The 24,962-nt window shown below is 38.7% G+C and overlaps 3 protein-coding genes across 3 annotated transcripts; all 3 read right to left on the bottom strand.

The window, feature by feature from the left end:
• Positions 1-5,639: 5,639 nt before the first annotated feature.
• LOC109979268 (uncharacterized) lies at positions 5,640-8,829 on the bottom strand. The gene is made up of 5 exons (XM_065959062.1): positions 8,681-8,829; positions 8,209-8,601; positions 7,241-7,348; positions 7,063-7,112; positions 5,640-6,929 (listed from the first exon to the last, which is right to left on the bottom strand). The coding sequence occupies exons 1-5, from the start codon at positions 8,715-8,717 to the stop codon at positions 6,867-6,869; spliced, it is 651 nt and encodes a 216-aa protein (XP_065815134.1). The 5' UTR covers positions 8,718-8,829; the 3' UTR covers positions 5,640-6,866.
• A 3,371-nt stretch (positions 8,830-12,200) lies between these two features.
• Positions 12,201-14,772, bottom strand: LOC109992780 (uncharacterized). Its single transcript, XM_020645533.3, has 5 exons — positions 14,641-14,772; positions 14,113-14,514; positions 13,816-13,962; positions 13,604-13,665; positions 12,201-13,475 (listed from the first exon to the last, which is right to left on the bottom strand). The coding sequence occupies exons 1-5, from the start codon at positions 14,675-14,677 to the stop codon at positions 13,359-13,361; spliced, it is 765 nt and encodes a 254-aa protein (XP_020501189.3). The 5' UTR covers positions 14,678-14,772; the 3' UTR covers positions 12,201-13,358.
• A 4,775-nt stretch (positions 14,773-19,547) lies between these two features.
• Positions 19,548-24,407, bottom strand: LOC114920912 (uncharacterized). The gene is made up of 6 exons (XM_029279631.2): positions 24,052-24,407; positions 23,295-23,544; positions 22,729-23,142; positions 20,898-21,044; positions 20,639-20,700; positions 19,548-20,486 (listed from the first exon to the last, which is right to left on the bottom strand). Exons 2-6 carry the CDS (start codon positions 23,329-23,331, stop codon positions 20,367-20,369), a joined length of 780 nt encoding a protein of 259 aa, XP_029135464.2. The 5' UTR covers positions 23,332-23,544; positions 24,052-24,407; the 3' UTR covers positions 19,548-20,366.
• Between the last annotated feature and the right edge of the window lie 555 nt (positions 24,408-24,962).

Here is a 24,962-nt window from a genome sequence, read left to right as displayed (position 1 = left end):
ATTTGAATAAATGTTTTTCATTTGTTTGGTTTCAATGTTTAAAGATAACATGAATAACAAATTAAATACCTTGTCTTAGACAATTGTTGCATAAATCTGCTTTTGTTGTCTCATTCACTGACTTTGTAGGGGAATAAACAGGGTGGTGAAAATCAGCAATGTTGTACATTATTTTAATTTACATAAACAAAAACTTAACATTGAATCTTTGTCAAAGAAAACAACAAAAACAATAAAATACTACGGAAACCTATCATACTAATTTTAGTAAAAAAATACATAATAATGATAATAATAAAATGATGATGCTGATGATGACAAAAATAATAAAAATAATAATACGAATGATTATTGACATCATCATACTAATTATTATAATCATCACATTTTAAATCACTATTATTAGTAAACAAGAGATAAACATCACAAAAAGTGTCATTGAACTCGGAGGTAAAGACTTTGTGAGAAGTTTGAAGTAGAGGTTGTGTGATGTCCGCTCATACAAAGCCAATGTATTTGTTCTGCTCATCGGCAACCAGGAACACAACTCTGGTAAAACATGCGTCTTCATCCTGAAAGGTAATCAGACACAGTAACATGAGTGTCATTAGTACAGAGTCTCTACTGCTGCAAAGATGTCTAATGGTTCTGAGACCATGAAAATACCAAAGAAAGTCCTTACCTGATTCACTGTACTTTCCTCTCCCATGTCAGGTCTTCTCTCAGTCATTTGATCTTTTTCATCTGTAGAATCATGAATAAAAGGTTTCTTGTTAGACAACGACTTCATTCATTCAATGATCCATCACAATCAATATGATTCATTTGTATTTTAGTCGATTCATAATGTCTATACTTAACAGGTAAAAAGTGATTGTAGTGTATTTACCTGCATTCTGACTGCAGAGATAAACAAAAGTCAGGCACAGGAAGGTGGAGAGGACCGTGATGGCTGGACTGAACACCATCATCCAAGATACACCAGGCTCAACATGGGGTGGACCGATGGAGTCACCGGAGTCACTGGAGGCTAGGTCAAATATAGAATGTGGATTTAGTTTTACCAATGGTGTGCATCACAGCATTCTGGGTAATTCATGTGACTTCTCAGCTCGTGCCATCCACCATCCCTTCAACTAACCATCTCTGCCTTCACCTCAAGTACCATTCAATAAATAACACTGAACTAAAACCATCTGTTTCTGTTATTGGGTCCCAGAATTACTCAACCTATCTATCAGTTTATCAATCTTAAACTTTAGTAAAGCCGACAGAGTGGCATTACTAAAAGTTGTGTCCGTTTCTATAGCCCTTTTCAGAGAGCAACAGGACCGTAATGAAGCTCCACTCTCTTTATCCCTTAAGACATTCGTGTTGATTTCCCGATGGCTGTATTGGTCTCTCTGTCTGCGAATTCCAATTTCATTAAAGCGTTGACGGAGCACCACATACACACACAAACACACATCACTGGGCTCTCCTGTTGGCTCAGCTGATCCCCTCTCGTCCCTGTACTGCGTCTTCCCTTCTTTCACTTCTTCAGCATATTACACCTCTGCAAAAGTCTTAATAAAGGGGAAACATCACAGGGACATTAACATTGTGAAATTAAACAGTGGTGTGAATCGGGCTCATCGAATGCTTAACGGGCCTCTGATAAAGTAGCTCAAAGCTGCTCGGCAGGAGAGCTCTGTCGCCACATCATGTTACAGTGTACTTTCAGTTGACTAAATAAGAAGAAAAATAAAGATAAAAGCTGGAAGTTGAAATTATTTTAGGACTAGAAGTTTAAATCTCTCATAAGAAACTTAAATAAGATTATTAATTTCAAGAGTGGGTTTTGAGAAAAGCTGTAAAAAGCCATTCATTCTTTTTTTTTTTTTTATAAAGAAAGTTGCATGCTGCAGTGCTTCTCCTGTAAAAGTTTCAACAATTTTGTTGCTGGTTGCAGGCCCGCCCCGCAGAAATGGCTTGAACCTTCCAGGATATGATTTAATTCAAAGTATGCATATGCTATCAGTCCTGTTACGTTAGACCCGTGGCTAACATTAGCTCTCTCTCTGCCTGGCTCCCATCAGCCTCTGGAGCCTAAACTAAAATAAGTTTAACAAGTTCTTGTTGGGGATAAAAATGCCCAAGTCAGCTCCCTCCTTTTCTTCTTCTTTCTTATTTGGCATCCTTACTATGTGCAGGTCCTGGAATAGCTATTCTGACATAACTGGTGTAACAGTTAAAACATTTTTGCGCCCATGGAGGTTGGCGCTCCCCATGTGACTGGGCTATGGTCAGTATTAATGACAGTGTGTTTCATAACCAGAGGAACTTTACCTTTTTGATATTCCTTATTTTAACAGTATGCATATTGTATTTCAACAAATCATCCCACATAAACACAACCCAGGATAGAAGTCAGAGCAGAATACTTACCAAGTAGCACCCTTGTTGCCATGTTGCCATATCTGTAAACATATACAGTCGTGATTTTTTCCTCTGCCAGCACCTTGAACCGCTCAGTTCCGCAGTAGTAGAGACCCTCATCAGAGCCTGTAACATTCATGATCAGCAGGTCATAGGACTCAGAAGACTTGTTCTTCACAAAATGAAAACGAGGGAGAGGTTGCAAAACGCTGTGCAAACTGCTGGTGTCTTTCCATGCATCGTATTTAAGTTTAAGAACGAGAGAAGGCTGGTTCTCATGAGAACAGTTCCTGTACCAAATGTTGTAGACTCCAGGGTACAACTTGCAGTCACAGTAGAGAGTGATATTGTCTCCTGGTCTGACTGTCACCTCCGTCAGTGATGCAGAAATCCCATCATGGCTGAATGAAGCGACTCCTGCAATACAAACACAGCCACACACACACACGGTTGAAATGTGTCCAGCGTAACACGGACTAAATGCATCTCACTCAAAAACAAAGTGAAATTAAGTTTTTACCAAAAATCAGGAGAACAATGTGAGCAATAGTCAGCCAGTCCATTGTGTGATGGTGACCTGAAGACTGGTGTTTAATGAAAAAGCTAAATGTGGTTTTCACTCACTGCTGTTTTTGCAGAAAGACCTGAAAGGCAGTTCCATGAAAGGAAGTGTATGCGGTGGCTGGTGACTGGTGACTGGTGGCTCTAGCGAAAGATTTTTTCTGTTTTTCTTTTTTTCTGTTGGTGTAATGCAATAGGAAGGTATGAACAAAGTAAAGGTCAGAACACACCCACTGTGTTCGCACATCCAACAAAGGAGCCAGCTAGAGTTTGTATTTGTTTTTATGAACGGCTTGTGTTTTTGCTTGATGTTTTATGCAAACATTTTTAGTTAACTTTGTTTTACAGAGGACATATGATCCCCCTTCTCTACCTTTTCAAACACTCCCCTGTGGTCTTAAATGAAACATCTGTGCTGTGCTTTGGTCAAAATATAACATGAATCAAGCACCAGAGGAGGTTTGTGACCCTGTATAAACCAGCTCTCTCAGAACGCTCCGTTTTGGTGTGTGCGTCTTTTTAAATGCAATGAGACCCCCCCCCCTGAGTTTTCCCCATAGACATCACTCCTCTGTAGCAAGAATAAAAATGGTGGACCTGCGCAAAAGTTTTGTTCTAGGCTGGGGGTGGAGTCCATGGGTGGAGATATCAGGGGAGGGGAGAGGATTTTTTTTTAAACAAGAATCCCACTGTGACATCACAAGGAGAGCACGTTTGAAACGGAGCATTTTTCTCTGTGTTGTAAGACTTATGCAGACCACAAATAAAGGACTGGATGGATTTATTTCACATTTTGTGGGTCAGTAGACACTCAGGTTACCAGATATATGTTCAGAAACACTGTACAAGTTGATATTTCATAATATGTCCCCTTTAAAAAGATGATCTACAAATACAGATATTATAAATTAGAGCCTTATATTACTTAAGAGGTTAATCATAACAGTGCATTTTTTTACAATCAAAGATATCCAGCCAGCCATTATCTTTACCACTTTTCCAGTTTGGGGTCACAGGGTTGCTGGAGCTGATCCCAGCTGTCATTGGACGAGAAGCGGGGTACACCCTGAACTGATCACCTGTCAATCACAGGGCTGACATGTACAGACAGACAACCAGCCACACTCACATTATTACTTACGGGCAATTTTTAGAGTAACCAATTCACCTAACGAGCATGTGTTACGTTTGTTTGTGTTTTCTCTCTCTCCTGTGTGTGCTCCCCAGGTGATGCTCCTCAGCCTCAGAGTGCCCAGCATCACCTGTGGCTAATTACTAATCAGGGGCAAACTATAAAGAGCAGGAGAGGAGGCTGCCAGTTGCCCGTGGGTCGTTGGACTGCGTGTGTCTTTGACAGTGACAAATTTAGTGTGAGCCTTCTGTGGAAGCTTTGTGTTCCGATTCAGGCCTTATTGTTTATATCTGGAGTGTTAGTTTTGAATTGCCTTCTCTTTTGTTTGGTGTTTTATCGAAGAAGCTTGTTTTGTGTTGCACATTTTGATTTAGTTTGTTAATAAATAATTTTAACTTTGCTAATATTTTAACTTTGCTATTTATTTTCCCTGGGTTTTAATTTATTGTTACTCCCCTCATCCCCTAGCCATCTTGGGGAACGTAACAGCATGTCTTTGGACTGTGGGTTGAAGCCGGAGTACCCAGACTGAATGCTTGCGTGCACGAGGAGAACATGTAAACTCCACAGAGAGGCTCCTGTCTAAGAGGGATTTGAACCAGAAGTCTACTTCCAGTGAGGATACACCACTAACCACTGCACCACCCTGCAGCCCAATTAAAGACATGAATATTCTTATCAATAAACTACAAAAGCCCTCATACAATGTACAGGGAAAGCATATAGACTCTCTTTTAAACACGGACATAGTTTCAGTGACATCACCCTGTGGATGCAAAGCTGAAAATTATTTGAAAACAGTGAGCTTCAGATTCTGTTTGTTTGCTTAAAATGACTTTCTTTAAATCAAAAATGTAGTTTTCTTCCCCCATCAGTGCATTGCATTATTAATACATATTATAAAGGTCAAGTTGTCAGAGTTGATATAAAAAATCAGATACAAGAAAGAAAAGTTGTTGGGACTAGTGGACATAAAAAAAAACAAAAAAAAAAACTCTATGTTTCCCTTTTGATTTGTTTGATACCTCTCATGTCCACTAGAGGTCAGGAGAGGAGTCGGCAGCTGATCACAGTGAGTACTGAGGCAGCGGTGATTTGCACCACAGCCTCAATGTTTGAACAATTTAGCAGGTAAACGTATTCGACTTTAGGATCATTTCAATTTCAACTGTGCAAAATGATAAACTAAAAAGAACAACTCTGGCCTTGTTTTCAACATCTGAGTTATTTTTAGACTGACCACAGAGATGTTATGCACTGAAATCTTCTGCAGGACACTGAGCTGCAGCTTCCGTTTGTCTGCATGTCAGGCTCTGCAGCTCTTTGTTGTCTCTGTGGGTTTCCTGTTCAAACGAATTCTCGGACCCCTGGGCGTTGCGGTGGTTTACTTCATTGCACAATCGTGAAACTGATAGCTGATTTCAAACACAAAGGATAGTGGAGAGAACAGAAAGAAATGATCCCATAGGATAATAATCATTCTTTCCAGTGTCAGAAGTCTTTGAATGATCAATCAAAACTCTTTACAAATGGATTACTCTGATTTATTACATAAAATATGATCACAGGATTTTCTCTACGTCAATAGGAAAAATACAAAAAGAATAATGATCTGCTGATGTACAGGCAAAATTGTAAGATTAAAAACTTTTGTCCCATTTACCACATGGAGGAAAATACAAAATTAGATAAATTAGTAGCAACGTATCTTCTTACTTGACGTTAAAGTTTTTGTGCTCCAAATTACATTTTAAATCAAAATAACATCTTTAAGGTTGTTTCATCAAACAGTAATAGTGAGATGAGATACGATTACCTTTTTAAAGCTAACAACGCTAATTTAAAAATACCCCCCCAAAAAAAATCAGCATTCAATTATCTGAATTGCGGTATATATAAAAAAAACAAACTGTTTTTCTAAGATTTTTGGGGCTTTTTGTGCCTTTATTGAAAGAGACAGGACAGTGGATAGAGTTATCAAGGTGAGACAGAAAGAAAGAGAGAGAGGAATGACTAGCAGGACGGTAGCGTGGATGACAGCCTCTTTACATGGGACGTGCAAACTAGTCAATAAGCCACCGGCGCCGCAATAAGATTAATTTGAATATGTTGTAAGTGGAGCAGGAAGCCCGTAACCAATGTGGTTCATAGATCTTAGCACATGCTCCCTCTGGATATTTGCAACCACTGGGTATACACACAGACTGTATAAAACAAGGACATAGTCTTAGTGAGGTCACCCATAAAAAATATTGATTTCTCCCGTCAATAAAGGCATTTTAACAATAACTGTGTGCGTATATGACTTAAGGAGCTTTAGCAGCCAGACTCAAGTGGACACTAGAGGAATTGTAGTTTTTTCTGCTCTTTCTTCTGACATTTTTCAACACTTGAGGTCTCTTGGGTATAGTCAGGACTTAAGAATTCCTCGGATGATCCAAAATCCAGATTTGGGAAGTTGGTGGCTCAGTTGGTAGAGTCGGTCGTCTCTCATCCGGAAAGTTTGGTGTTCGATCCCCAGCTCCTGCAGCAACATGTCCGATGTGTGCTTGCTGCAATGCAAACTTTACCCATAATATTGTGATGAGAATGTATGCGACTAATAAGATGTGACCATTTTTATTGCCCAGAACTAATCTACATCATGGACAGAAACTAACTATTATGATCTGATAGCTCATTACATATTGCCTGTGAGAAAAACAATCAAAAAAGAATAGAAGAAGTCAACGTGCTCTTGAGCTTCGTCTGCAGTTTACTGGTGTGTTTGTCCATCCTGCAGCCGGAACACGACTCGTGTTAAACACATGTTTTCATCCTACAGAGAGAGAAAACATGTCTTACTTTGAGTTATTATGATGCGTCTTGTGCTCTGTTGTTATATCATAAAATGTATTACTGCAAACAAAGGAATAATGATAAAGGTAAATTATACTGCTGGTGTTTGTTACCTGAGCTGATATTTCTCTGGTGTCAGTTCTTTCCTTCACCACTGGAGATTCTGCAGAAAGAATACAACGCCATTGCTAAGCAGATCCCAACTTTACACTTTACATTGTGTGCATGTATCGTGATCTTTAACGACTTTAACATGAAAAGAAGAGAAGAAGAAGACGAGGCTTCAGGTACCTGTTCTCTGACTGAAGTGAAACACCAACACTAAGGAGATGAAGGAGGAGAGAATGGTGATGGCTGGAGTCAACGTCATCATCCAGGACACCCCACTGAGGTCAGCTGCTGCAGAGACAGATCACACTTTGCTTTGACTCCAGCAGCCATTTCGAAAATATTTTCACCATCACTACAAAAGTTTGAATTCTTCTTTTCTCTGGTTTATTATGCAGGGACAGATGCGGTATACATGGAGAACTGAAGGACAATTTTCAAATGCTCTTCACAGCAGTATTTATAACTAATACTAATTTCTAATGCGTGTCCCTTCAATATAAGATACATAACACATTGTGGATAATTATGGAAAACATGCTTACAGAGAGAGCTAATCTTTGTTACATTATCATTTTTAAATTCTTGTAATTCTTTATTTTTTCTCATTCATACACTTTGTCCATTTTAAATTTCATATCAGTACATGAAGCAGACATTAAAACAGATTTATTCTTTGACTGATTAAGTTTTTAAACAAATTCAAATATCTTATCTTATCTTATCTTATCAATATTTTTTTTACTCTCGTTTCCCGCATTAATGAGTACTTTTTGGAAGTTTTCTCAAACAGGTGTAATATATATGGTGTAAATGTCGTAATCTTTTCCGTCTTCGCTGTGCATGAGTTATATTTGAAAATGATATCAAGCCCGTCTCTAACTGTTTAGAATCAATCAATAAAAACAATAGAAAAAAACACACATCAACACATAAACAAAAAGGCACAAACCAATGCAGAACAACACAACATATATTGCACATTACCCATAATGCATGCTTTGAGTAAGCATGAGAGATAAAGTAACAATATAAAAAGCATACAGGGACACCCTATTGCACACAGCCTTATGAAACTTCATTCAGAAATTTGATTGAGGTGGGAAGAACAGTTTTGCGGTATGTAGATGAATATATAAAAATAAACTAACCAGATTTGTTTCTGATTATGATCCTTGTTGTGACGTTGCCTAAGCTGTACATTTCTTGTGGAGTAATGCGTCCGTCCTTCACCTCCACTCTTCGCTCTACGCTTCCACAGAAGTAGGCGCCTTCGTCTGAAGCAGTGGCGTTGAGGATCAGCAGGTCGTAGGATCCAGAGGAAACATTTCTCACAAATTGAAAACGAGGGAAGATGGTCAGGACATCGACCGCTTCGATCAATACGCCACGTTTGGGTTTCAGGACGAGCGGAGGCTGGTTCTCATGAGAGCAGTTCCTGTACCACACGATGTGAACTCCAGTCGACGTCTGGCAGTCACAGTGAAGCGTGATGTCGTCTCCTTCCCTTACTGTCACCTCCAGCGCTGGTCCGCCGGACACAACTGCAATGCAAACACAATCATCAGAGCAGTTTGAAAAGTGGCAAAACGATTACACGATGCGGTTAAGATCAAGAATTACCTAAGAGAACGAGCAGGAGGATGTGCAGCACGTCCATGAGTGACGATAACCAAAGAGGTAAAAGGAAGTGAAACTAACGCACGGATATGACCCATAAAACAATGAACCATCAAAGGAAAGTTGCCTCTTTTTCTTCACTTCACTGTGGCTGTTGTGACACTTTTTGTGCCAGTTCATCATCATCTCTTTACTCCTGGTTCCTGAGTCCTGGTCTCATCGTCATCTCCCATATATTGATCCAGGAAACCTGACGCTGTCCTGAAGAAACAGCTCCTGTAACACACCCAGATTGATGATCTATTTAATGTACAGTCAGAAACAGAGAGATCACAAGAATGAAGAACAAATAAGAATAACAAGCAGCATGTTGTGATGACAACTGCAAGATCGAACAAGAGTAAAAAAAAAAAAAAGCTGACCTTCCTCAGAATTTCTATTTCAGCTCTGCGCACGGGAAAATAAATGTGTTGGTTGGCAATTCAGGTACGACATTTATCCCTGTGGGTGATTCACATGAGACAAAGGAGAAGCTAAGGTTAAGCTCAGAGCAGCATTGCTTAGTGAGATAAAAAAAAAAAAAAAAGAGTCCTTTGTGCAACAGTGATTTTCACTGTTTGAAATACTTCAGCAACTTTCCATTTTTAAAAGATGCAATAAGGTCAATTCACTTTTTGTCTCTTTTTGTCATCACAATGGATGAAGACGAGTCTTTAAGAGTTACATAATGACACCGTAAAGGAAGATAAGGATGCACAGTAGAGGGGGAGAATACAGATTTCTCTTGAGAGGAATCTTAAAGCTTGTATTTTCAACGGGGAAAAAAAATGACAGATCACATTCAAGACAAAATGTTTCACTTTATACGATCTAAAAGAGAGAAGATGCAAGATGCAAAAATAGTAGAAATGTTCTTTATTTTAAATTCATTGTGGATTTGAACTGAATTTAGTAGGATCTCCTGTTGAAAAAAACTTCAATTAGCATTTTTTTAAAAACATGTTGTGTGGTGTTTGATTAAAAAAAAAAAAAGGCATACGTGGATTAAAAAAGAAAGTGAATTAAAAGGTCAATGAGACCCGAACATCAGTCACATATCAGTTCAAACATGGAAATGAAAAGACAACGGTTAAGAAAAAGCCACGTGTTTACCTGATGTGTGTTGTGCTGGGAAACCACCAACTTTTAGATGGTAAAAAAAAAAAAGAAGAAATACTTCTCTGCTCGCCACAAAAACACAAACACATGTTCTCTGAAACAAAAGGTTTGATGTGTGTGAAGGAGAAAAACAAGAAACGATTGGAGTCTTTATGGTCTGGGTAAGCTCATTGGGGTTTACACTGTTACCGTTTACTCACTTTATCAATCAATCACTTTATAAAGACCTTACTCATTGCTGTTTTTTATTGTGTTTTTCAATTTTAACATACACCACAAATTCACAAATTATATGCAAATCTCAAAGCAAGAAAAAAAACAGACAACCAAACATGAAAACAAAACAAACGAGAAAAAAAAAAAAAAAATATATATATATATGTATAATAGAAAATAAATAGAAAGAAAAAGGAATTCCCTTACATCTTGGCAATACTTATTAGAAATTTACTCATGGCTATGTTACAAAGATCATCCTGTCAGACGTAACATCACGGACTCAGTCGGTCGTTCGGTGGCTGCAGTTTGACATTAAAACGCAAATTCTTTGATAAGATTATCAGTCTTTGTTGTTACCCTTCATCAGCCCATAAACTAATTGCAAGAAGTATTTGAAGAATTCCAAAAATTATGTTTTTAACTTTAAGTCTCCATGCGCTGATGGGGCCCTGAGACCACATCTAGGAAGTCATAAGCATGCAGCCCATCCGCTCTGAACCATCACTGCATGCCTTTAAAGACAAGAAATGTCGCTCAGATATGGACTTTTCACTTTTCACAAAACATGTACTTTTGTTAACATTTTACAGAGGGTATATTTCTACACTGATTGGGGGTGTGGTTGGTAGAGTCGGTCGTCTCTCAACTGGAAGGTCGGAGGTTCGATCCCCAGCTCCTGCAGTCACATGCCTGATGTTTCCTTGGGCAAGACACTTAACCCAAAATTTCTCCAGCTTCTGCATCAGCTATGTGAATGTGTATGAATGGGATTCATACTGATGGAGCATATCAGTCCTGTCTTAACGTCCCTCCACTGGCTCCCAATACGGTTCAGAATCGATTATAAGATTGCTTTGTTTGTTTTTAAAGCCCTGAATGGCTTGGCCCCCCTATACATCACTGACCTCCTCAGGTCGTACACCTCATCTAGGCCCCTGAGATCGTCAGCTATGGGCCCGCTGGCTGTCCCCCACTCACGACTCAAACTAAAAGGAGATCGTGCATTTTCAGTTAAAGCCCCAAAACTGTGAAACAGTCTTCCTCTTCCCATCAGGTCTGCATCCTCTACGGACTCTTTTTAGTCCCTTCTAAAGACATTTTTCTATATTTTAGCATTGGAGTCCTCTGGCCCTGAATAGATGGTTCTTTCAGATTCCAGTCATTGCTTTCATTATCTCTCCTATTTATTCGATGGTATTTTATTTTGTGTTTTTTGTACATGTTGTAAATCCCCTGTAAACTGATTCTTTGATGCATTGTACAGCACTTTGGTAAGCTGCTGCTGTTTTTAAATGTGCTTTATAAATCAATGTGACTTGACTTGACTTGACTTGATAGGGAGTTTACATAGAAACCTCTGTCATCAGTGTGTGAATGTGTATGAATGTGATTAGTCAAAAACTTACTTTAGAAACAAAGTTCAAAACTTGAAATACAGAGCCACAAGGGAATCACTGGAAAGACAACAAACGACAACAAGGCTCTGACAAACACACCGACATAACTACACTCAACTTAAAACGCCGACAAACAACAATGAACTGACAACATGAGGGAAGGAACACTGAGACTAAATAGAAACATGGGGTAATCAAACACAGGAGAGACTAACAAGACACAGGCAATCACACTGGAGGGAAACACAGAGGCAGGAATAAAATACAAGAAACACTGAGGACAACTATAAAATAAATCAGGAAACACTGAAGACAGAGAACTCAAGAATGTAACAAAACACACTAGAACATAGAGAGACATGAGGATGAGAAATGACAAAATAAAACAGGAAACACTGAAGACAAAAATAGGAACCCATCAACACTAGGAAACATTAACACACAAGGGAAACAAGCAACACTAGGAAATAAAAGGAAACTCAGAAAATGTACAAAATACAAAACCAAATCAGTATTCACTTTGATCGTTGTTCTCAAACTTTTCTGTCAGGCTTCTCTTTGGAAGAGGAAAACATTTTTGGCCCCACCAGTAATAAACAGTGACTAAAAGGGCTTAGTTTCACTTGTCATATTGGTTAATGCTATTCAATATTGTTCTGCTCTATTTTAACCCTGCAGAATGGTCCACATGTTATTGTGTTACATGACTCAGTGTTGTTAATGTGCAAGAATGGCCAACTACAAGAACATTTAAACACAATGTGATTTATTTTTTTCTGTGACACACTTTGAAAAGCTGCATTATGGGGTTTGCTTCCATGATAACTTCATAAATATTATGTAACTGATTCAATCAGTTCAATTAGGTGTGAGATAGAGTGAGTTTCATTTAGAAACAGGTTCTATTCACCAAAGATTTTCAACAATATCAGAATCAGCTTTATTGGCCAGGTAGGCTTACACACACAAGGAATTTTACTTCCATGAACTGTGCTCTCTAAGTACAAAAGTACAGCATTAAATATCAACAATAAACACAAAATAAGCAAAGACTAATATGTACAAGACTGAATAAGATAACAGTGCAAAAGATGCTGAAGTATAGATAATAAAATAATTTAATTATGTGACAGGTGGGTTCATTTAATAAATCAATTTGAAGGTAAAAGAAAGCATGCTAAGAATTATTTCATTAAAGCACAGTTTCAAGATGAACAAGAGTCAAGATTAACTTTATTGTCTCATAAAGTCAGAAATTTGTCTCGGGCTCTTCACCCGTGCTGCAGCCATAAAAAAGACAACAATCAACATCATTCACATCAAACATAAAACCATAATCATTATTAAGTCAATAAAAAAAAAAAAATAACATCAGGTTCTTAAAATACCAGTGCAAACACGTTAAGACAAATGATATTCCAGTTAGCATGCTAACACAACAATGCACCGCAAGTTGTTTTGGTTTCATGCTGGTGCTCAAGGGCGACATCTGCTGGATCAAAAAATCGCATAAAAAGCCTTTAACGTATTTCATATATTTTTATTTTGTTGAGTGCTTTTCCTCAAATATTTCCAACAGTTGTCAAAGCCAGAGAAATCGATCCGCTCTATCCGCTGTTCTGTCTCTCTAATAAAGGCACAAAAACAAATCTTTCCCGTTGACTTAATTTTTCAACAGCGGAGGTTGCTGGGTGATAATGACAGGATGTGGAACACATTTTGCCGCAGAGTTACAATACTCTAATCTAAGTTTAGAAGTTTGAATTGCTTTCTGTGCCAGTCGCTTCTTAGACTGATCCCTGTGAATCAAATGAGCATGCTCAGCTCTTTTACCCTTATATCTGAACAAACAACAGTATTGTACATTTTTTTTATCAAAGTGTAAAGTACTGTTTCCATGTTCCTCTTTAAATTCTAGAAGTATTGATGATAGAATAGGTGCTGACGTCTGAACTCTGGGTTTTCTTCTTTGGTCTCTGTGATGTCTGACAGATATTCAGAGCAGAGTAACACACAACTTCATCCTAAGAACGGACATCAATAAATATTAAACATGAACAAAACATATTACAAATATTACAATAAAAAAAACCTACAGTTGTCAAGTATAATATCTGTATGAAAAGTGAAACAAGCTCAGACTTTAAATTACCTCATGCCCTCTTGTTTGGCCTCGGCTGTCAGGTCTTACCTCATCAGTTTTGGGTTTAAAAGCTGCAGACATGAATAAAGGCCTATCAGACAATATACACCATAACAACCAGCATTTTTTCAAAAGAAGCACTGGATAAACATTTAGCTCAAAAAGAGAACTGAGAAATGAAATGATGTGAGGAAGAAAAAGGACTGAGTTGAAAAGGGTACCTGTTTTCCGACAGAGGTGATAAACCAGAGCAGATGATAATAAAGAGGAGACGACAGCAAACGCTGGGCACAGAGAGAAGAGCAGCATCCAGCACACACTGCAGGAAGGCGATGGTGGTGGACGCCTGCTGTACGCCTCACTGGAGTCTGTACAGAACACAAAGTTGTGCCATTTAACTCTGCAAGTGTGTCGCTTTGATGTAAGAAGAGGCACATTTTCCTTTTTGCACGACGGCCAATGATCCGACTGAATACGTTCACCAGTGTAAAGGAGTCCATTCAGAACAGAATACTTACTGAATACAACCCTCGTTGTCATGTTGCCGTGTTTGTAAACTGTCTCTTTAGTGATTTTCTTCTTGTCCAGCACCTTGACCTGCTCAATTCCACAGTAGTAGAGGCCCAGATCAGAATCAGTGATATTCACAATCAGCAGGTCGTAGGATGTAGACGACTGGTTGTTCACAAAGTGGAAGCGAGGGAGAGGATTCAGAATAACCGACTCATCAGGGCTGAATTTCATTGCTTCAAGCATTAGTTTTAGGACAAGCGAAGGCTGGTTCTCATGAGAACAGTTTCTGTACCACACGATAAATTCCCCGGTGGACTTCTTGCAGTCACAGTAGAGAGTGATGTTGTCTCCTGGGCTGACCTTCACCTCTGAGACCGATCCCGAAATACAACTGAGCCATCCAACTCCTTGAATACAAACAAATCAACGAAGCAGATTGAAGAGTTTCTGAAGTAACAATATCTTGTAAGACACAGAGACAAAACTGTCTTTATAGAAATGTCATGCTTGATAACATAAGTAAAAAAACATACCCTGGAGAAGGACAAGAAAAACATGCAGACCCTCCATGTGTGACGATGACCTGGTGTTGAAAGGCAAAGAAACATGTTTAAGAGCGGATGTCAGACCCCGCGCAGAGTTTTCCGTTAAAGGAAATGTAAGACGTGATTGGGTGGTTACTCTAAATGGAACAATTTCTGTTGTGGTTGCCTTTTTGCATTGGTGTGATGCAAAGTGACAGTTGAAGTGAAGACATTAACCTAATTTTCATAAGAGCTTTTTGATCTAATTACTGAAAGGAAAGAAGAAAATGTGGCTGGAGAAGTGTGTGGTTTAAATCAGGTATTTTATTTATTTATTTAGTTTTTCTTTATCATTTTAAATTAATTTGTATTGTGTTTGTTTATCTTTGTCTTCTGTAAAGCACATTGAGTTTACGTTTGTATGAAATGTTCTATACAAATGAAATTGAATTGAAAAAATTCAGTTCAGATGTTTTTGCATGCGTAAAAGCACTACTACTTGTTACTCCAATTAATCAGATAAAGTTAATACAGTAAGAGAATAAGAAAGGCCCAATGTTGCTAAATTACGACAAGCTAAAAACTCCTTAAAAGTTCAGTCCTTGCATCAAAGGCCTCCTACACCAACATCTGGACGGTAAAAAAAAAAAGGTGCGCTCAATATTTCTAGATTCGGGTTTTACGGTTAAATACTGTATAACTCCACCAGATGTACTGTAAGTAGTTGTGTTTTAAACAGACGCCTGCACCTCTCTGCTTACATATCACTCATTGATGTGAAGTGATTTGATGTGTTCCACCATGTGGTTGAGCTTCAACACCTTTTTTGTCAGGCCCTTAATCTGCATTTTCAATCTGTCTGCAAGATAAGATCTGTAGTTGTACAAGGGGCTGTTTTTCACTGTGGGTTTCCTGTGAAGCTCACTGATCACACAGAAAACAGGATGGTCGATGGTCGATGATCTTTAATGTCAGCTCTTAAATGTCTCTGAACAAGTGTTGTGGGGGAATTCTAAAGGCCTGCATGTAAGATAGTGAAACATAATGAAGCCTTAAAACGAGCTGGGTTAATACTGTAAGCCAGCTTCTTTAAAAGTAAGCTATGTCTATCATGTGCTCTCTACCTCATGCTAAACTTAACTACATCTGGCAGGCAGCTGCTAGCAAGCAGAAGGTTTGAAAAGCTCAAACATGTTTCATGCAGGTTTTTTTTTTTTTTTTTCAAGTGCACCTCTCCCTCTCCAACCAATAGCTCTGCCATCATGTGGGGGGACGAGAGATAGGGGGTTGAATCAAGGTCACTGTATGTTCAGACATATTGATGAAGTGTCATCGCAAAAGCACAGCGGCAGGAGATACAACAGACTTAATGAACCAATAGAAATGACTTTTGTGGTCCAAACTTATTCAAAGAAATGAGAACCGAATCAACTTTGGGCCGCATGTCAGAGTGGAAATCAGTCGTACAAAAGGCTTCACTCAGTCAGAAACCTAAGGGAGGGATGGGGGAGGAGGGGAGGCGGGTAGGAGGGGAGTTTGCATTGGTCTAAGAGAACAGTGCTGGAGTATGACATCTACTGGATTGAAAGTCACATCATTTACAACTTTAATGATGACCTAGGTCCATCCATCCAACCGGACATCCGTCCGTCTATCTATCTGTCCTACGTCGGTTCATGGTTGCAGCAGGCGAAGTTAGTCAACTCAGAATTCCATCTCCCCAGCCCGCTACACTTATTTACCTAGTAAAATGAAACCCCTGGAGTCCCCTGAAGCAACAGGTTATAATGATGTAACATTATCGAATGAAATAAGACAAGACCCTTTCTGTCTAAAACACTTTCCTCACTGACTTGGCCTCCATCCAGCCACTATAAAAGGCCTGACTGATAAAGTGCTGCAGGGATTTCCTCTGTGGCAGGCTGGTGAGACCACTGAGACCAAACAGAATCAGGGCGGTCTTAACATCTTTGATCTCACTGTGATAGAGATTCCTAGGATCCTTTGAGCTCTCTTAGTTTGAGGAACAGTACTGTACGATCTCAACACTTCAATCAATGCTTGACTTGTGCTATTTTCTAAGTGTCAGTTAAAACAAAATGCATCTTGACCTCATTTTGAGCCAAGAGGATGTTTGCGTAATTAAATTGAAAAAAAAAGTGCGTATTAAATTTAAAAAAAATGTTTTTAATGCATAAAAAAACATTAACATGATGATGTAAGACATTTTACCTTCATAATAGGGTATTGAGTGGGGAATAATAGCAACATAAAAAGTAAAAAGGGAAGAAGAAGATACGTTTTTAATCCTTAGAGAGGAGTGTTGCTAGGAAGGGTGCCTTGCTATTGACAGTTGTCAGGAAGTGAACTGTCACCTCTCCAGCTACCAGACCAATTTCCAGACTTTGTCCACACAGAGACTTGAACTGAGGCCCTCCAGTTCCCAATCAAAGTCCATGCAGACTGAGCTACTGCCGACCCCAGAATGAAAAAGCATTACATATTTCATTTAATTACATGGGATTCTGGTAACACTTTAACTTAAGGGCACAATATATGACCTTACTTTAAAGTGCTACCGGAATTCCTTGTAAGGTTATTTGACTTAGAAGTACATCCCTAAGTTGTTTAAAACATTGCAATTGGCCAGATCTAGAGGCCAAACATGGCTGATTTGTTTAGTTTGAAATGAACTGTCATTAATGCTTGAGAGAAATAAACAGATCCTGTAAGGATACAGTGCACTTTGATAATGATGAAACTGAAATATAAGAATAAAAAAAAGAAGAGAAACTACAGAGTGTCAGTATAGCGTAGTGGTTATTGTGCATGCACCATGCATGAGACTGTAGTCCTCCAAGCGGGTGGCCTGCCATTCCCCTCTCTCCCTGATTTATGACTCTATCCACTGTCTTGTCTATAAAATAAGTCACAGAAAGCCCAAAAATAAACCTTAAAAAAAAGAAGAGAAACTAAAACTGGCTAATGCACTCAGACAAGTAACAAATCTGAATGTTTTGTTTTCATTTCACATGTAGCATTGCAGCATACAGTAGTTGACAGATAGTTGATCAGCATTCAGGACAGGAAAACAGAAAATGCACACTTTGAGACTGACGATCAAACGTCAGGAACCATGGCTTGAAAATGTGACTGTCTCCTCAAAGCAATCAAACGTTACATGGCTACACAACGAGAGATCGACTGAAACATGCCGACCAATATGGGTTTGACCCGTGGATTAAAGAAGTCTGGGCCATTATTAGTCCTGTTAATTATTCATCAACATTAATGATGTCACCATTAAATTAAGCAGTGCCAGGAAGTCAGCCCGCGCAAGACCAAAGTTGTGGTAAAAAATAGATTGTAGATATACATAATGCAGACAATGGTTTTTCTATCAACGGCTCGGGCTGTCTGTGACCGATAGTATCGGAGCAGCAGTTGCTCAGTCTGTTGGGACTTGGGTTGGGAACCCTTACGGACCAAGTCTGGAAATTGATCTGGTAGCTGGAGAGGTGCCAGGTCACATTCTGAGTACTGCCAGGCCCCTTGAGCAAGGCACCAAACCCCAAACTGCTTGGGTGCTCGTTCATGTGCAGCCGCTCACTCTGACATCTCTTCAATAGTGCATATCCTTAGGATGCTGTCTGAGCATGGGTGTGATTTCAGCCTATGTGTGTATAGCATGTCAGTGTAAGAGTAATTTATCCACATGGGATTAATAAAGGATGTCTCCTTCTTCCATCAAAAAACTGCTGAAGCTTTGGAAAACTATTTTACTCAAAAAGCTGCCATGAGCAAGAGAGAGAGAGAGAGAGAGAGAGAGAGAGAGAGAGCGAGAGAGAGAGAGAAATTTCAAATCAGACAGAAGAGGAACCATCAACAGTAAAAACACACCACAGTCTTGAGGGGGTTTCATGATGATGAGATAACATGTAGGATACGTCTTTTTCTTGATCAGGACCTGAAGTGCTTAAACTTGGTAACAACTGTTTTTAAAATTACATTTACAAGGACCTCAAGTGGCCAAGAATAAATACACAAATACAGGGGGCTCGGCATAGATAAAAAAGGTGTTTCATGATTGAACATACAAAATATAAAATAGATAAACAGTAATGGCTAGACTGAACCTATCTGGTTGAAAACCTATTATCTCAGCAGAGTTCAACTGGAGGTCACACCATCATCTTATATTCACCTGACTAGTGTTGACCAGTATATCATAAATTATCCATGTTTTAACACAAAATTAATTTTAGATTGAGACATGAGGATGCAGAGAAAGAATATCCACTGAACGTGTGCCACACTCTGCTTCATAAGTGCAACCAGAGCTGACCTCATTTAATCTGACAAAAGTAAGATGTGGTCACCCATATGACATAGATTCAGAAATAAACAACGTGTCTAAATGTAGATGAGGTTTCTGCAGAGCAGTTCAATGTCCAACTGAGATTTCGCTTGACTTTGGTCTCCACATGCTTCAACATCATCTTGCTAAATGACTGACCACTGTTATCAGAATGTGACTCGACTACTACGCTGTGAACAGTTTGTCCTAGCGAGCAGACCACTTTTCTGCAGCAGCAGAGTGTCTACGGTTGCATGAGGGTCTGTTCGTCACTGTGGGTTTCCTGTGAGCCTATCTGCTTATTCTTGGAAATGGTCGGTGGAGTGTATATCGTCAGGTGTCTAACCAGAGATAAAAACAGGAAATTGTCTTAAAATAGCTTATATGAAACAATACACACTACTCACTACTATTATGAACTGTTGTGGGTCAGTTTTAACAACAAAAACATGAATCTATTTGTTTATGCCAACCAAGCAAGCAAGCAAGCAAGCAACCAAGCAACCAACCACTCATCCATCCATCCATTCAACCATCCATAATCATAGGGATGCAAAAATACCTTGGGATACAATTTAATACAACATACAATACAAATATGGACAATTTAAATCAATGAGATTACCTGCAGAAAAGGCCATCTGTTTTTCTCTTTAGTACAATACAATACTACTATTCTATTGGTAAGAAATGCAGAAGTGAGTGCTGCACTGGGTCAAAAAACAAAATAAATGTAGAAAAAATCAGATGCTCTTCAGGAACAGGGGACAATAGTTAATAATACGAATAGTTAATAAAAAAATAAATAGGGACGAATAGTCAATAAAAAAGTTTGACTGTCCTGATTAGAAGAGAAAAAGTGAAGTGTGGAAAGGCAGCCGCACTCTGATAGCATATAAAAATCCTTTACAGGGATTGTCAAGGCGTTTCGACTCTACTGAGTCTTCGTCAGGACATAATTGATAAAGATGAGACTGGTGCTTAAATAGGGTGTCATGTGACGTCATGGTCACATGATACATTACAAACATCTGATTAAGATGTAAACAAACACAGCGACTCATATATTACGACACAAAAATATTTCAGAACTTGTTTAAGTACGGTAGGATGCCATGAAAGAATAACTTCAGTGCAAAGCACACACATACAAAGTTACAAAATTACAAAATTGTCAGAGACGATGCATATATAAAAATATAAAAGCAAAGTGGAAGAATAAAAGTTCAACCTATGGGTGTAAAAAAAGTGGAGGAGGACATTTTTATGCCAAAATTGAGTACATTGAGAAGAGGAGGAGGGTCTTGTCGCCCAACAGAAGCTACTGGCATCCTGCACAAAGCTACTGGGACCCTTAATTGTTAGCCTTAAAAGCTCATCACATCCTCGAGGTATTGATTGCAGAATATGTGCTGAAGTCAGAACTCTGTGTTTTCATCCTCTTTGTTCTTCGTGGTGCGTTACGGATTTCCAGAGCAGCATAGCATACATCTTCATCCTGAGAGTTAAAATACGCTATTTAGGACAATGAACGTGTTCAACAGCACGATTTGTTATAATTCCACTGCTACAAATCTTTTGTATAATTACTGTCACACTTCAACTTTACAATATATTTCAACAGTGATGGAAGGTCATAATGTTCATTACCTGCAGGTTTCCTCCCGTTTGGCGTCTGGTGTCTGGGAGTTTCTCATTAACTCGATGTTTAGCTGCAGAAATCGGTACATCATTTAAGTCACACAACACAACACATATCTCATAACACACCTAAGAAAAAGGTACGTTGAATCAGTATTATCTTAAGAAATGTGAAGTTATAATTTAGAAATTAAATACAGTTCAAAATCAAAGCAAAAGACTAAAAGGAAATAACTTGTGGATAAAATAAGACAAATAAATAAGTTACCTTTTTTCAGACACAGGCAATATGCTAGCAGAAATGAGAGGAAGGAGGAGAGAACTGCAGAGGCTGCAAACACAGAGATCAGCAGTTTCCAGCACACACAACAGCTGTCACAGGGTTTGAGATGGTCCGAGAATTGGACAGTGGAGTCTGGATCAAACACAACGTTTTTAAGTTAGCGCTCTGATTAAAATCACCCCTGATATTTGTATATTCACATAAATTAGCTTTTCCACAACCCCCTGCATTCTCGATACCATCAGGCATAAATGCAAAGTTTGGTTTAAAATTAATCAGGGCACCAATACATTTCAATTATTATCTTTTCATCCAATTGATCAATTAAAATTCTCTCACTTACATTATCGTTTGATTTAAGCATTCTCTCATGGTATATCCAGCTGAGTAGTTGTACAGCCTCTAATGCAGAACTGGGTATTTGCAAGTATGCACACGATGCATGGTTTAGAGATCATAAACAACAAGCCCCACCCAAAAGTATCTACAACTAGCAGAAAGTTTATTGTTTGACAAAGCTAGCCAAATATCTGCAATCAGTTTATTTCCACCACTAATCGTTAATCTGTTAATCCTGATGCCATTAAGGTCCAAAATGAATGCATTAATTATTTTGAATTGCTTGTCATTTTGTCCCTTTCGACACACCGTAGTTAATCCACTGTAGCGTCTTCCTGCCTACGCACTGTTGGAGATACAAGACACCGAAGCGCCGTTAAATGGCTCAATTCACTTAAAAAAAAAACAACAACCTCCCAGACAGCTCGGTTGAGTTTGATTTCACTCTTTTGTGTGTGTGTGTGTGTTCGCTTTAGCTATTTCAATTAACTTTTAAATCTGTAGCAAGTTCCTTTTGTCGTGATTAAATTCATGTTGTAACTTTCTATCTACTGGAAGTTCGTTTTTTTGTTTTCAAAAATAAAAAAGCAGGTTTTTATCCAAACAGGAAGTAAAGAAAACGTAGCTCAAGAGAAAATAAAAGCACAACAAAAACTGATTTTAAGTGTAAAATATTGGAAATTCAAACATGCGCTTAAAACGTGATTGAATGCGATCAAATGTTGAAATTCAGCAAATAATCGCTTTTAAAAATATTAATCATTGGGGCGCTGGTGGCGCAGTGGTTAGTGCGCACGCCCCATGTATGGAGGCTGTCGTCTCAAGCGCGCGGCCCAGGTTCACATCCCACCTGTGGCATCTTTCCTGCATGTCATTCCCCACTCTCTCTCCCTGATTTCCGACTCTATCCACTGTACTATCTATCCATTAAAAAAAGGCCCAAAAAGAAATCTTTAAAAAAAAATATATATATATAAATATATATATTAATCATTTGATTTATAATGTTTGTTTTGGATGTTTTCTTTGTGTTGGGCAAGAGTAAAGTCTATGTTCCGGAATCAGTATCAGGAGGGACAAGTTGTATCAGAATATCTGTAATATTCACTCACATTAGAAGCAATTACTTAAATGTAGGAAATTAGTTCAGAAAGCAGGAAGTGCAACAGAAATCCTGCCCTGCAAAATTGAAGTTACAATAAATATTGGGGTTTTGGGTTTGTTTGTTCACTTGTAATGAGGTGCTTAAAAAGCTTTAATGCATCACTATTTCTCTCCTGATACGCTGTACTGCTCTGGCGCCAACCTTCATTTCAACAAATATGACAGAAGATACATCTTGTTTCCGCCCTGTGGCATTCAATGACTCGTCTATTTTGTCCTTTCAAGTCTGCATTCATGTAAGACCAAGATTTGTTATTGTGAGGGTCTGTTAGAAAAACTGTTAACTGGCAATAAAGAAAAAGTGATAACTTACTTAATATGATCCTTGTGACATTTCCATAGGTGTAAACGGGTCTATGAGTGATTCTATCTGTATCTTCTACCTTCGTCTCTTCAGTTCCACAGTAGTAGAGGCCCTCTTCGGACCCAGTGATGTTCATGATCAGCAGGTCGTAGGATTCAGAGGACTGGTTTCTCACCATGTGATAATGGGGGAAAGGATTCCCAGGACTCTCAGATAATTGATTGTTTCCAGAGTTTAAGACTGACTTAAATCTTGTTCTCAGAAAAAGTGAAGGCTGGTTCTCATGAGAACAGTTCCTTTTCCAAACAATGTAAACTCCAGTTGATGTTTTACAGTCACAGTAGAGAATGATGTTGTCTCCTGGTCTGACCGTCACCTTCAACTCTGATCCACAAACACAGTCTGGACTCAAGGAAACCACTGCTGGAATTCAAACAAGATCATAACAGCAGTTTAAAATGTGCACAGCTATACAGGAAGACAAAATGACAAGGGCACTAGAACGTTAGTATTCTTCTTTTAATGTAAAAACATCCTTGTATTAAATCATCCAAACTATTAATCAAAAGAATTACCTGAGACCAGGAGCAGAACAACGTGACGGCCCTCCATGAGTGACGAGGTCTGAGATGTGAAGACAGAGACACAGGTCTCACTGACATCACACCCATGTAGATGTTTCCATTAAAGGAAGCAGACGCTGTGATTGGCCAGTGAGGTGAAACTTTTTTTTTTTTTCTGTAGATGTCACCCAATGTGACATTTTGTGTTGCTTGGGTTGAAATGATGTTCAGGTTAATCAGGCTTTGTTGTCCTTTTCCTAATCTGTAAACATTTAGGTAGCATGTTTTTTTAAAGTATGTTTTGTTGGAATAACACATATGATAATGAAACATCACATCTTCTTCTGCAACACATTTTACTTCGGAGATTTTGCAACAAAAATATGCCTGCCAAAACTCTGCAGCATTGTTTATCAGTCAGCTGCAGCACATTGACCGAAGCTCATGCTCGCGTTAACTAGCAGTAATGAACGGAAGCTGGGCTCCACCCAGCACGGATTACAAGACTCCATGGACGGTTAGAAGCCCTTCAGAATAGCAACTTCTAAGGAGACAAGTGTTGTTTAAGATGATGTTACAGATGTGTTTTCTTGATGACAGTGCGACCATGTCTGGTTTTGAATGTTGGTTTAGGTAGGAACCTGTTCTCCCCTCTTTCTAGTACTGTGTACTGCCACTACATAATTTTTAAATTTAGACATGGGAATGCAGACGAAAACCCCACTGAACATGTGCCACACTCTGCTTCAGAAGTGCAACCAGAGCTGACCTTATTTGATCTCCTCCAACACTGATCCACAAATCCCATCACGGTTGCAGGAAAAAACTCCTGGAATACAAATGCAGAAAAACAGAAAATAAAAAATAGGGAATGATTTCATAGCACAGCAGATAAAACGTAATCTAACAAAAAAATTACCCAAGATGACAGCAAGCAAAAAGCGCAGGTGTTGACGACAACCAGGAGGTGAGAGGCAATGAAACAGTAACTTTATGACCTGTGCACACATTTCCTTTCAAAGAAATGTGACCTGTGATTGGCTCATTGAATGGAACATTTTCCTCTGCGGTTGTTTTGTGACAGTTGTATGATGCAACAACAACGAATTAAATCAACGGAAACCAACCAACAAAACCTGAATGAGGGCAGCAGGCATTATCGTCTATTATGAAACGAAATTATGTTCTTTTGGGCTATAAATTGTCATATCATTGACACTCTTTTGTCATCAATTTCCTGTTAGAGGATGAAAAACATATTCTCTACTATAAGCTAGTGGTTTTTTGTGTGCGCAAAAATACCCTGAAAAACAAAAAGTACATTTATTAATGTCAAAATAGCATTAAGAAAATTCTGATTTTACTGCCTATTTTAGAGGATTTGGCCCTCGTTTTTTGAGGTCTGCTCAGCAACAACCATAGACTGAATAAACATGGACGTAAAGGCAGGGTTGGTCATTTTATCCAGATACACTTTTTAAGATTTTGGTTGAAATTGTCTTTCGGTCCTGACAAATGAACAAAGAAAATCCGTCACCTGTAGCAGTTGTAAGCCTATAAAAAAAGGTACCAATCTGATGAACCAATCACGTCTCACTGTCTCCCTGTCTCCCTGCTCGTTCTATACTACTTGTGTGCACTAGCCCACACTCAAAGCGTGTCACCGATGACGGAGTTTAT

Source organism: Labrus bergylta, chromosome 1 (assembly GCF_963930695.1).
Source record: "Labrus bergylta chromosome 1, fLabBer1.1, whole genome shotgun sequence".
Taxonomy (NCBI): domain Eukaryota; kingdom Metazoa; phylum Chordata; class Actinopteri; order Labriformes; family Labridae; genus Labrus; species Labrus bergylta.
This window is presented reverse-complemented; position numbering and strand designations above follow the sequence as displayed.

Coding starts and splice junctions, on each gene's coding strand:
- LOC109979268 (XM_065959062.1), bottom strand. CDS start 8,717: ATGGACGTGCTGCACATCCTCCTGCTCGTTCTCTTAG. Junction 8,602..8,680: donor CCTCCTGCTCGTTCTCTTAG/GTAATTCTTGAT, acceptor TTTGCATTGCAG/TTGTGTCCGGCGGACCAGCG. Junction 7,113..7,240: donor TCACTTCAGTCAGAGAACAG/GTACCTGAAGCC, acceptor TTCTTTCTGCAG/AATCTCCAGTGGTGAAGGAA.
- LOC109992780 (XM_020645533.3), bottom strand. CDS start 14,677: ATGGAGGGTCTGCATGTTTTTCTTGTCCTTCTCCAGG. Junction 14,515..14,640: donor TTTTCTTGTCCTTCTCCAGG/GTATGTTTTTTT, acceptor TTTGTATTCAAG/GAGTTGGATGGCTCAGTTGT. Junction 13,476..13,603: donor GCCAAACAAGAGGGCATGAG/GTAATTTAAAGT, acceptor GTCCGTTCTTAG/GATGAAGTTGTGTGTTACTC.
- LOC114920912 (XM_029279631.2), bottom strand. CDS start 23,331: ATGGAGGGCCGTCACGTTGTTCTGCTCCTGGTCTCAG. Junction 20,701..20,897: donor TTGCCTGTGTCTGAAAAAAG/GTAACTTATTTA, acceptor CGATTTCTGCAG/CTAAACATCGAGTTAATGAG. Junction 20,487..20,638: donor AAACGGGAGGAAACCTGCAG/GTAATGAACATT, acceptor TTTAACTCTCAG/GATGAAGATGTATGCTATGC.